Source organism: Heterodontus francisci, chromosome 3, assembly GCF_036365525.1.
Source record: "Heterodontus francisci isolate sHetFra1 chromosome 3, sHetFra1.hap1, whole genome shotgun sequence".
NCBI lineage: Eukaryota > Metazoa > Chordata > Chondrichthyes > Heterodontiformes > Heterodontidae > Heterodontus > Heterodontus francisci.
The window spans coordinates 125140516-125153555 of NC_090373.1; the positions used below are offsets into that span (position 1 = coordinate 125140516).

The following is a 13040-nucleotide window of genomic DNA, read 5'->3' on the forward strand; positions in this document are numbered from 1 at the left end:
CTTTGGCATGTGGGAGGAAACCGGAGCACCCGGAGGAAACCCACGCAGACACAGGGCGAACTTGCAAACTCCACACAGGCAGTACCCAGAATTGAACCCGGGTCGCTGGAGCTGTGAGGCTGCGGTGCTAACCACTGTGCCGCCCAGTAAGATTTATTGCTATTGGTAGGGTTATTAGTATGAGTAATATTAGGATTTATTAGGAGCAGATTTTAGTTGTTGTACTAAAATTTATTATTCAATAGATAGAGAAATGGCAGGGCTGCTTGCATCTCTGGAGTGCGCATCCAGTGCTATGTGGGAACTCCAGGACACCTGGTCCGGATGGCTTGCATCCCAAGTTCCTTAAGGAAGTGGGGATGGAGGTAGTGGAAGGGCTTGCCATAATCTTTCAATCTTCCAGAGGTGCCAGAGGATTGGAGAGTGGAAAATGTGACGCCATTATATAAGAAAGGGTGTAAGGACAGTCCTAATAACTACAGACCAGTTAGGTTAACATCAGTGGTGGGTAAGGTTTTAGAAACTGTAATCAGGGAAAATATCAATGGATACTTAGAGAGGTTTGAGTTAATTAAAGATAGCATGGATTTGCAAAAGGCAGATCATGCTTGACTAATCTAATTGAATTTTGTGATGAAGTAACAGAGAAATTTGTTGACGGGAATACAGTGAATGCTGTTTATATGAATTTTAAGAAAGCATTTGATAAGATACCACATAAAAGGCTGGTTGACAAAATTGAGGCTTATGGAATAGGAGGGTCAGTGTCCAATTGGATTAAAAATTTGGCTTAAGGACAGAAAACGAGTTGCAGTAAATGGTTGCTTTTCATACTGGAGGCGAGTAGACAGTGGTGTTCCCCAAGGGTCATTGCTGGGACCACTACTTTGCTATATATAAGTGACTTGCATCTTGGAATACAGAGCAGAATCTCAAAATTTGCTGATGACACCAAATTTGGAGGTGTGGCAAACAGTGAGGATGATATGAACCACCTGCAACAGGACATAGATAGGCGAGCAGAATGGGCAGAGAGATGGCAGGTGGAACTTAATACTGACAAGCGTGAGGTGATGCATTTTGGCAGAATGAAAAGGGAGGGGCAATATATACTTAATGGCACAGTTCTAAAGAGTGTGCAGGAACAGAGAGGGTGCATGTACATAGACCTTGAAGGTAGCAGGACATATTGCGAGAGTGATTAGTAAAGTATATAGGATCTTGGGCTTCAGAAGTAGAGGCATTGAGTACAAAAGCAGGGAAGTTATGCTGAACCGCTGTAAAGCTCTGGTTAGGCCCCAACTGGAGTATGGCATCCAGTTCAGGTCACCACACTTCAGGCAGGATGTGAGGGTCCTTGAGAGGGTGCAGAGGAGATTTACCATAATGATTCCAGGGATCGGATCTTTACTTATAATGTTAGGTTATAAAAGTTGGGTTTGTTCTCCTTAAAGCAAAGGTAATGGAGGGGAGATTTAATAGAAGTGTACAAGATTATGACAGGCTTAGGTAAGTTAGACAAGGAAAAGCTGTTCCCATTAACAAATGGTGCAAGGACTAAGTGACCCAGATTGAAAGTTTGGGGCAAAAGAGGAAGCATTTTTTTACGCAGCGGGTGGTAATGACCTGGAACTTGCTGCCCACAAGAGTGGTGGAAGCGGAGAAGATCAGTGACTTCAAGAGGAAGTTGGATGGCCATGTGAGAGAAATAGACTGGCAAGGCTGTGGGGATTGAGCCAGGGAGTGCGACTGACAGCATAGTTCTGTGGAGAGACAGCATGGACTCAATGGATTGAATGGCCTCCTTCTGTGCCATGATTGACTCTCTGACTCTAAGTCTTGATGGAAACCTGGATCTGACAGTGATTCCTTTTTCTCGCTAAGTCTGCCCTACCTAGCTGCATGTTCCATACTCAAACTTGTGTAGCATTGACGTAGTTAACATTTTCAGATTCCATCTTGACTGCTCACTTACCCCACCAGCATTTTCTTCTTTATTTGTTCCCACTTCAATGTCCAGCAATCTTGCTGCTTCTCTCAAGTCCTTATTTTCTACTGCCTTTCATGCCCTTAGCTGTCTTCCTCACCTAAGTCACGTTACTTTTCTCATCATTTAGTCTCTTCAGTAACTTCAACCTCCACTGAAACATCCCCTGTTCACTGAAGAATGATCTAATTTACAACCTTGAAGATTATAAGATCACCACCTGAGGCCCTCATCAAATGAATCAGGGCCACTGTAGCGGGTGTTAAAAAGATAATCTGTCGTTAACTCAATGTTAATGCTTGCTGAACTACAGACCATATTGCAAATGTGAACTGCAGATCCCAGCATTGAGTATGCACTTGCAATACTTTTGGTGATAATAAGAGATTAACTCTAAATGTGAAAAGTGACAAAAATTAGAATATGTACGCTTCTATAATGCATTATATGCAATTGACCCTTGAGATGAATTTATTTTACCTCTGTTTTCAGGCCATGTTTAGCCTGTGTATGGTGGAGAGCGTTGCTGAGGAAGTTAGCCTACACGGAGTGACCAGCCTGGGTCTGAAACAAGCTCTGGATTTTGCATATACAGGCCAGGTACAGAATTATTTGCTTTGTTGGAACAAAATGATAGGCACTCAGTTGAATTCTTGCTGGGAATTAATTAATTAATTAAAACTTTAAAATGGCCATTTCCTCTATGTAAGAAGGAAACATGTATTAAACTCAACTGCGACAGAATTTCACATGAAATGATAACTGCGTGTTGTGTTGTGTGTATTTCCCTGCGCCAACTATGTTCTCATAACTTTTCAAAACCTTCCATTCCTATGTGGTGAGGGAACGGACAGTAGTGACTCCAAACTCTGAGTGATTACTATATTTCCAGAACCTGTAACATGCATTTACTTGCACCTATCAAATTTTAAATAGCACTTAAGAACCATCACAAACTGAAGCTATAATGCTCATCAAAGTACATCCTACCCTTGAGTTCCCATTGTGGTCTGAAATGTCAAAATCTACTTTGAAGAAATTAGTTTCTTTGCTGGTCTTGAATGGTTTAATAGAGTATAATCCTAAAAGGACAATTTTGTTGTCAGGAACTGGAACCATGGTGAACTTTTGCAATTATATTTTCACACCATATAAGGAATGAAGCATGGAATCATGATGCTATCGAGTCAGTATTTATAACTTAGCTATTGTAAGGGATTGTAAAATATTTCATTGTTGATTTGGTGATGGTTCCAAGAAGTCAAATGTGTTTACTCCTAGTGGGCATTCACACCTAAGCTGAATGTTCTGTTTGAACAATTTGAATTGCCAAATAAACAAGTATAGTTGGATTTGTGAGATAGTGAAAGATTATAATGATGTGACCCTATAATTTCTTTGAGTCTTGTCTACCTTTTGTGATTCAAAACAGAAGTTGCAGGCTTTAGATGTCCTGTTTTGACATTTATTACAAAGATGGGCTAGCTTTGAATGTTGGGACTAACCTTGCTATCCTCTAGATTTGATGTACTTTTCCAGTATATATGAGACTATGAAAAGTATTAATCAAAGAACCCTTTAATTCGACTTGAATTTGTCAGTAACGGGGGGTAATAGATATTGATCCTTGGATAGATGTATCTGTGTAGATCTGTATAGGTTGGTGAAGACAAAGTCAAGCATGCTACTCTCGCTTGTTGGTTTCCTCTCCTTATTGACTTCCTATGGTCTAGAGTAAATGTTGAGTGCTTCCTGGGTTATGCCCACCCAACTGTATACCACTGTGGCCCTGTCTCAGATGGGTCTCTCTTTCTGATGGGACGTGATGCACATAAGGATGGCAATGGAAGAGTCTGGAATATTGTCTGACAGTTATGTGAATATGTCTGGTTGTTGTTTGCCTAGTCTTTGGCACCTGTGCACCAGTCCTCAGATTTTAGTAATAAAGACTTTGCAGTATCAACTGGACTGAGACTACCTGAGTGTTGTCCTGATCTTGTCAGTTGGGGTCTCTGAGATGTTATGATTCTGTTTTGTAGTGATTCTTAAGCAACTAAATGGATTGATAGTCCACTACAGGGCATTAAGAGAAAACCATATATTGTGAGACCGGAGTCACGCGTAGACCAAATCTGACATGTTCCCTCCTGGTTGGCTGGAAGCAAAGGGACAGACTTTTTTTTTATTCGTTTCATGGGTTGTGGGCGTCGATGGCAAGGACAGCATTTGTTGCCCTTGACAACTGAATTCAGTTAAGAGTCAGCCACATTGCTTTGGAGTCACATGTAGACATGTAGTCCAGACCAGGTAAGGACAGCAGATTTCCTTTCCAAAAGGACATTAGTGAACCAGATGGGTTTTTACGACAATCGATGGTAGTTTCACGGCCACCATTACTGAGACTAGTTTTCAATTCCAGATTTTTTTAAAGTAACTAATTGAATTGATCAATTAATTGAACTTAATTTCTACCAGCTACCAGGGTAGGATTTGAACTCACGTCCCCAGAGTATTAACTTGGATTTCTGAATTACTAGTCCAGTGACATTACCATTATGCCACCATCTCCCCTGTTCTTGAAGGATGTTTGTGGGTTTTACAAGAGTCTGGTAATTTGTCCTAATGGTAGCTTATAATTTACAGTGGTTTTGCAACTTGCCATACAACTTGGTGAGATTTGAACACTAAACCTCTGGGTTGCTAAGTCCAGTGCCACAACCACAACACTACTGTACCTGAATGTAGAGAGCAGTATTGACACAAAGCTGTCTGAAAGTAAAAGGAGAGAAAGTCACTGTAGAATCTCAGTACAAGGAGGCAAGTATCATTTGCCCATCAGCATTACGTGCATAGTATCATACATAAAACTTCTGCAGTGAATTCAGAGTGCCTATCCTTTTGAGACAGAATCTGTGTAATTTGATCTGACCATGTCATGAGTTTCCCACCTATCTGACATTTTTATATTGACATTAAAAGCAAAGAGCTTTTACATAGACTGTAAATGGGACATGCTTTCATTACTATAATAGAAAAAGCAACCTGGGGATGAGTATGAACACTGGGAATGTTTAGGAACTGACTGCAACTGCTTGCTTCTCTTGAGGTAGTATTGGAACAAACCCACAGGTCCGTCACTGACCGATTCCAGACTCAAGTTGTAGAATTGCACAAGAAAATATGGTTGCACTTCGTGGTGTACTGTCTCCACTTACCCTAAATCTAAACAGCTGTTTTCTTTTTTTCCTTGAATTAAGAACCATTTTGCTACTTTCTTGCATATTGATGCCAGCCTCTCTCTATTTGTGAAGTGATTTATAACTTTAACCCCTTGTAGGGACTAAACCAAATCAGGAGCACATCTCTAACAAATCTCCTTTAATCAAGTTCAAACCAGACAAATTCTCATTTACTTGGGTCCAAAGAATTGCACTAGCTTTCCATCAAAGAAAGAAAACCAACAGAGAATTTTACCATCTTTCGGATAGCCAACTGTTAATATTTTTGTGGCTAAGTCATAAATATCCCAGATATTATAATGGTCTGGGAAACTCTCTTCAATATGTATCTCTCCACTTAAAGAGACACAGTGTGGGGTTCTTGTAGTTGTATACAGAATACTACACGAGACGATGCATTAAATTTTATATATTTATTAAAGAATTTAACATGCAATAAACTTAAGTGGATAAGTATGTCATAATATTAAATATTACTTAGAGATGTAACACATATTCATATTTCTAACATAGAATTCAAAAGTTTAACCTTGCAAATGTTACAGCAAAATTATCTCAGAATATCCATCAAAATTTAAAGTAAATTTGTACCTTAAATCCCCGAATAAGGGAAGTGTTTGTTGAGGATTCAACACCCCTAAGTGTTTGCTTCATAACCTTGTATTTTTATACTATTTCTAAGGTGTCATATGACTTTTGCATTAGATGTGACCCTCCTGTGCTCCTTTTAAAATCCATATCTTTAACTTGATGTTTTACTGTTGTGAGCTTTTATCTGGTCGAAATGTTTATAATTGTGTTTACTTGACCTCTCTTGTTTCTGTGAGTACATTCCACTTATTGTTAATTGACCTTTCCATGGTACCCACAGCAACCTCCGGAGCCGACCTGTCTGAACAACAACCCCATAAAGCAATTAAGTTTATTGCTACCCCCTACTGAGGTCACACAGGATATTTCAATGTGTGTGTTTATCTTCCCAGCCCCCGGTAACAGCAATTCTATTCTAACAGAGGCAGGATCCCCAAAGACACATTGTACAGCGAGCTCACCACTGGTATCAGACCCACCGGCCGTCCATGTCTCCGCTTTAAAGACGTCTGCAAAAGCGACATGAAGTCCTGTGACATTGATCACAAGTCGTGGGAGTCAGTTGCCAGCGTTCGCCAGAGCTGGCGGGCAGCCATAAAGGCGGGGCTAGAGTGTGGCGAGTCGAAGAGACTTAGCAGTTGGCAGGAAAAAAGACAGAAGCGCAAGGGGAGAGCCAACTGTGTAACAGCCCCGACAAACAAATTTTTCTGCAGCACCTGTGGAAGAGTCTGTCACTCTAGAATTGGCCTTTATAGCCACTCCAGGCGCTGCTCCACACACCACTGACCACCTCCAGGCGCGTATCCATTGTCTCTCGAGATAAGGAGGCCAAAGAAGAAGATTCTAACAGAGACCTTGAAATGTTTAACACTGCCATCTTAAAGGGGAACTTCAGTGAGCTCTGAAAACTAACCATTTATTCAATTTTTAACTCTAAAGGCATAATACACTAACTATTTCCAAATTCTACTTAATCAAGACTATTTTACCTATATTCCATCACAGTAGAACATATGCAGATTTTGATGCACTGGACTTGATGGGCCAAACAGCCTTTTTCTACTTGGTTTGTTATACAAGAAAAAGAAGAAATAAGGGTCTTAAGTCATCACTGCCATCAGCTTGATCAGCCACGTATAATCCAGATCTCTCCCTTCTGATCACAGGTTAGTCCTAGGGACTTACTCAATGATTTTAGGAAGGTGGCACAGGTCCCTGCTTTATTCCGATTCACATGTTATAGGAGTTAAATTGGAGGTCAGCCCCTGAAAACAAGCATGGGGATTGTGAAGTGTGATTAACCTGTGCCTGTTCAGTGGAATACAGGCAGCATGCCAACTTTGTGCTGCCTGCTCATTATAATAATTTCAGCATGTAGCTAGTGCTAACTGCACTGTTCATTGGCTGCACACATTAGCAGGGGGCCCAATATGGTTACTTCCAAGCACTAAATGTCTCTTAAGGAGAAGTGCATTGTGATTGTGGAGGTGCTGAGATCATTGGGAATAGTATTCTGTGTAACAATCAACATTGATTGACCATAGGAGAGAGCAGGCACCAAGGTTGCTGCACTGGGGGCAGAATGGAGGAGAGATATCCTGTATCCCTGGAGATTGGAGGCCCTCCAAACACATGCTGAGGAAGTAGTGTCATGAGATAGAGGAGGAGGTCTATGCCAAAAGTATAGCTCCAAGAACATGGGTGCTGTGCAGGATGACCTCACACGAGCAGTCGAGGTCAGTGAATTCATCTTCAAATGCTGTATTCCGCTAACTGCACCACTGCTCAACTCACCATACCACACCCCCACTCACCTGCCAACAATCTCTATCAATCAGGCCTCATACCTAGCATTCAGAATGCCACCTCACCCTCATACACACAGCACTGCTGCAAGACCCAAGCCCACATCTCACAGCTTGCATGCACTGCCAACTATTCAACCATGACAGCCAGTTCACCCAAACAGATTGCACGGCACTCACTGACACATTTCCCCCTCTTTTTCTGGAGAAGATGGCACACAACCAGAGGCAGCAGGAACAAACAGGAAGGGTAGAGGCACGCCTGCATGTTCTAACCCCCGTAGAGGAGATGGCGTTGGCCTTTTTGCAAAGGGCTGTTGCTGAGGCCGTGGCCACCGGTGGGGCTGAAGCTATTGAAGATGAGGATATCCACAGACCGAATCCTCCTCCTCCTCATCCCACTTCTCCCTCATCCCAAGGTCTGTTTTGACTGAGAAGTTGCTGATGGTGTAATCATGCACTTGCTCTCTCCTTGCCCTGAACCACAACTTTACTCTTGTGCCTTTTTGCTTTCACATACCCAAGAACTGCAACCTGCTCAGACAGTGGAGAAAGAAAAAGAAGATAGTGAAGATGAAGCCACATCGTTACTTCATTTAACAGTCACAGTCATCAGCTCAGATACTGGCAATGCGCATAATTTAGAGGATAGCATAGAGGCAGGATCTGCATGTGGTGAGGTGCCAAGCATAGTGCGCTGCAGCCGTGACTAGGGGAAAGGGTAATGGAGGTGCCAGCTCGCTGGGGGATGGGGTTGCACGTGAGTTCTGCTGCAGAGGACTCAGGTGATGATGTTGGTGGAACAGCCTACTTCGCATCAGAAGTGTGAACATTCGCTGCAGATGTCACTTTGGAGCCTTAAGGAACGTTGTAGCACCCAAAAAAAATGCTACTGAGCCCAATTTCATGCCCTGTAGGTATTGTCCTCAGTACCTTGCTCTCTGGCAGTGAGGCCTGGACAACGTATGTCAGCTAAGAGCGACGTCTCAATTTATTCCATCTTCGCTGCCTCCGGAGAATGCTTGGCATCAGGTGGCAGGACCGTATCTCCAACACAGAAGTCCTCGAGGCGGTCAACATCCCCAGCTTATACACACTACTGAGTCAGCGGCGCTTGAGATGGCTTGGCCATGTGAGTCGCATTGAAGATGGCAGGATCCCCAAAGACACATTGTACAGCGGGCTCGCCACTGGTATCAGACCCAGCGGCCGACCATGTCTCCGCTATAAAGACGTCTGCAAACGCGACATGAAGTCCTGTGACATTGATCACAAGTCGTGTGAGTCAGTTGTCAGCGTTCGCCAGAGCTGGCGGGCAGCCATAAAGGCGGGGCTAAAGTGTGGCGAGTCGAAGAGACTTAGCAGTTGGCAGGAAAAAAGACAGAAGCGCAAGGGGAGAGCCAACTGTGTAACAGCCCCGACAAACAAATTTTTCTGCAGCACCTGTGGAAGAGCTTGTCACTCTAGAATTGGCCTTTATAGCCCCTCCAGGCACTGCTCCACACACCACTGATCACCTCCAGGCGCTTACCCATTGTCTCTCGAGATAAGGAGGCCAAAGAAGAAGAGGTATTGATCATGCTTGGTGACAGAGAATGAATTCTGTAAATTGACATTTTTGCATGTTTATATTGGGAATCCTTCCATCCAGTTCCCCCGCATCTCAACTTCATAGAAGAAAGTTGGAAGGTAATACTTTCCAGAAGGACCTTTTTGCTAAAGGACGAACACCAGACAAGTGGCAGATGGAATTTAATAGAGAGAAGTGTGAGGTGATGCATTTTGGCAAAAGGGATAGGGTGAGGCAATATATATGGCAAAGTTTTAAAGAGTGTGCAGGGACAGAGGGACCTGGGGTGCACATGCATAGATCTTTGAAGGTGGCAGGATATATTGAGAGAGTGGTTAGCAAAGCATATGAGATCTTGGGCTTCATAAATACGGGCATTCAGTACAAAAGTAGGGAGGTTATGCTGAACCTTTATGAAGCTCTGGTTAGGCCACACCTAGAGTATTGCATCCAGATCTGGTCGTCACACTTTAGGAAGAATGTGAGGGCCCTCGAGATGCTGCAGAGGAGATTTACCAGAATGGTTCCAGCGATGAGGGATTTTACCTCCAAGGTTAGGTTGGAGAAACTGGGATTGTTCTCCTTGGAGCAAATGAGATTGAGGGGATAATTGATAGAGGTGTACAAGATTATGACAGGTTTAGATAAGGTTGACAAAGAAAAGCTGTTCCCATTAGATGATGGTACAAGGACTGGGGGACACAGATTTAAGGTTTTGGGCAAGAGATGCAAGGGGGGATGTGAGGAAGAACTTTTTATGCAGCGAGTGGTAATAACCTGGAACTCGCTGCCTACAATGGTGGTAGAAGCAGAGATTTCAAAAGGAAATTGAATAGGCACTTCAGGGCAATAAACTTGCAGGGCCACAGGGATAGAACTGGTAATAGGACTGACTGGATTGCTGTACGGAGAGTTGACATGGACTCGATGGGCCAAATGGCCTTCTGCGATGTAATGACTACGACCCTATGACCTGTTGTAATTGTACAAACCTGATGGACAAATTTTGGTATCCTTTCTGTTTCATTTTTTTCCTGCCTTTTAAAATACTTTCTACTCAATTTTGTGATCTTTAATGCATTTATGACCTCTTGTGGTAATGAATTTAACTGCAGCATAAATACTGTGTGATCCTCTTAAAACTATTATTAAACATCGACCGAATGATTGCAGGGATACACACCTTTCACACCTTCATTCAAGGCTGGCTCAAACCAGTTGCAATTTTCAACAGGCAGTTTGAACAAATCAGTAGTTCATAAACTTTTTTTTGGATGGGCGGCACAGTGGCGCAGTGGTTAGCACCGCAGTCTCACAGCTCCAGTGGCCCGGGTTCAATTCTGGGTACTGCCTGTGTGGAGTTTGCAAGTTCTCCCTGTGTTTGCGTGGGTTTCCTCCGGGTGCTCCGGTTTCCTCCCACATGCCAAAGACTTGCAGGTTAATAGGTAAATTGGCCATTAGCAATTGCCCCTAGTATAGGTAGGTGGTAGGGAAATATAGGGACAGGTGGGGATGTGGTAGGAATATGGGATTAGTGTAGCATTAGTAAAAAAAAAATGGGTGGTTGATGGTCGGCACAGACTCGGTGGGCCGAAGGGCCTGTATCAGTGCTGTATCTCTAAACTAAAACTAAACTAAAAATAAACACTCATGCGCCTATATATTGGTAGTGGTGAGCCTTCACTTCCATTTCTTTCTTGTTCTCCTTCATTCTTTGTTTTTTCCCTCTCTTTTGGTCTCCTCAACAGTTTCTTTTCACCCTACTTCTTAAAGCAATCGAGCTGCTCTGTGGGCAGCAGGTCAGGGAAGATGAGGTCATGGCACTTGGTAAAAACAGGGTGAGTGGTCATTCAAAAACAAGTTGGCGGAGTAGTAACTGAAAAGTAAGTTTCTGCTGAATGTTGGTTGGGAGAGAGCGACACAAAGAATTAGAGAGATACAGAACTATTCAAATCCCTCAATGCCCACTCTCTGATATTTTATTGTGGAAATTAAAGTTGAAGTTGGCAAAAAGGCATGAAAAATGACAAAAAAAGGCTAAGCAAAAGCTACAGGTAATGCAACAGTAAAAATTCAGGAAATTGAATCAAACTGTACTAATAAATTTGAACTCAAACAGAAAATCGTACAGCACAGCTTCAGATATCCAAACTCCAAAAGAGTAAAACATACCTTCTCTCTAGTGGCCATTTCAATGGGCATGCAATGATGTCAGTGCATTTCCGGCAAAAATGACAGGAAATCACATTTATTTACATAAATTTGGATTGAATTTGGGGCTGTAATGAACAAGAGCACGCTGGCAATTTTTTTTTTCTTCCGGCCAGCTGGCCTAATTCTCCAATCCATGGCTGTGGTACTGATGCATTCCGTCAGAAAATCTGTCCTTGTGTGCTTACTTCAACTTCTGCAAAAGGCTTTAACTGTTGGGCAAAATGCAAGAGTCCTTAAGTTTTACAGGAGGCCTATTATGCCCGTTGTGCAATTCTAGCTTTTTCTGCATAAATTTTAGATTTCCAGTATTTGGAGTTGTGCCTTTTTATATTATGCATTCTGGTAGGGTATTCCATATGTGAGAAAAGACCTCTGTATAAATAAAATTCCCTGTAGCTCTGTATTTGATATTTTGCTTATGTTAATTAATGTACTCTGGTTATTGACTCATCACCCAGCGGAAATAGTTTTTCACTATTTACCATGTCAAAATACTTCATAATTTTGAAGACCTCTATCAGATTTCCTCTTTACTTTCTCTGCTGTAAAGAAAAGAACCCCAGTTTCTGTAGTCTGTCTCCATAACTAAAGCCTCTTATTCCTGGTATCTTAGTGAATCTTTCCTTTGGCGTCTCCATGGCCTTGATAGCCTTCCCTAAAGTTAGGGCTCCCAAAACAGGTCACAGGGCAAAAGCAATGATTTGTTAAGGTTTAGCATTACCTCTTTGCTTTTGTACTCAATATATCAATACCATACAGTACAGGACCATACTAAATCCAACCTAAACAACTGTATGCTTATCTTTAGCGCTTTATCAGTGTTTTTTTCCCAATTTTAAAGATTTGTGTATTTGAGCTCCTGCTTCCCTGCTCCACTACTCCTTTTAAAGATTTACGACTTAGTGTAAATGTCATCTTCTTATTTTCCTTCCCAAAATGTATCACCTCTGCGCATTAGAAAGAAATAACTTGCATTTATACAACACCTTTGGTGTGCCCCAGATACGACAAAATACTTCAAAACTAATGACGTGCCCATTGTCATCTAGGCAGTCATAGTAGCCAGTTTATGCATAGCAAGGTTTCACAAACAGCAATGACATAAATGACCAGTTAATCTGTTTTGGTAGTATTGATTGAGGGATAAATGCTGGCCAGCAAACCCCTGCTCTTTGGATAATGTCATAGAATCATTTACAGCTACTGTATAGGGCATCAGTTTAACATTTCATCAGGAAGACAGCACTTCTGACAATGCAGAATTCCTTCAGTACTGTGCTTAGGTATCAGCTTTATTACTTGCTCGAAATGGTGCTTGAACTCAATCTTCAAAACTCAGTGAAAAGAGTGCAACCGACTGAACCATGTTTAATCTACTATCTTGTCTATGTCCATCTGAAGCATATTCATAATTGTTAGCATGTGCAATTGGTGCCGAAAATGGTTGCTCCAACCATAAACTGCTGCCTAACATGTTTGCATCAGGTTACCGTTGTAAAGTGACAATTGAGAAACCTTAAAAATAAAGGAAAGATGGTCACTCTGTGCCATTAGTGAGTGTTCGGCAATGCTCAACAGAGAATTGTCAAGCCCAGTGAAAGAATTACAGAAAGGGACCATTTGGATCATTGTTC

At 42.2% G+C, this 13040-nt stretch overlaps 1 protein-coding gene across 1 annotated transcript in view; it reads left to right on the forward strand.

The window, feature by feature from the left end:
* The window catches only part of klhl32 (kelch-like family member 32), a 321468-nt gene that overhangs the window by 36024 nt on the left and 272404 nt on the right, over nucleotides 1-13040 (forward strand). The window contains exon 3 of the mRNA XM_068018683.1: nucleotides 2480-2587. Coding sequence (XP_067874784.1) covers nucleotides 2480-2587 — 108 coding nt within the window. The remainder of the gene's footprint in view (nucleotides 1-2479; nucleotides 2588-13040) is intronic.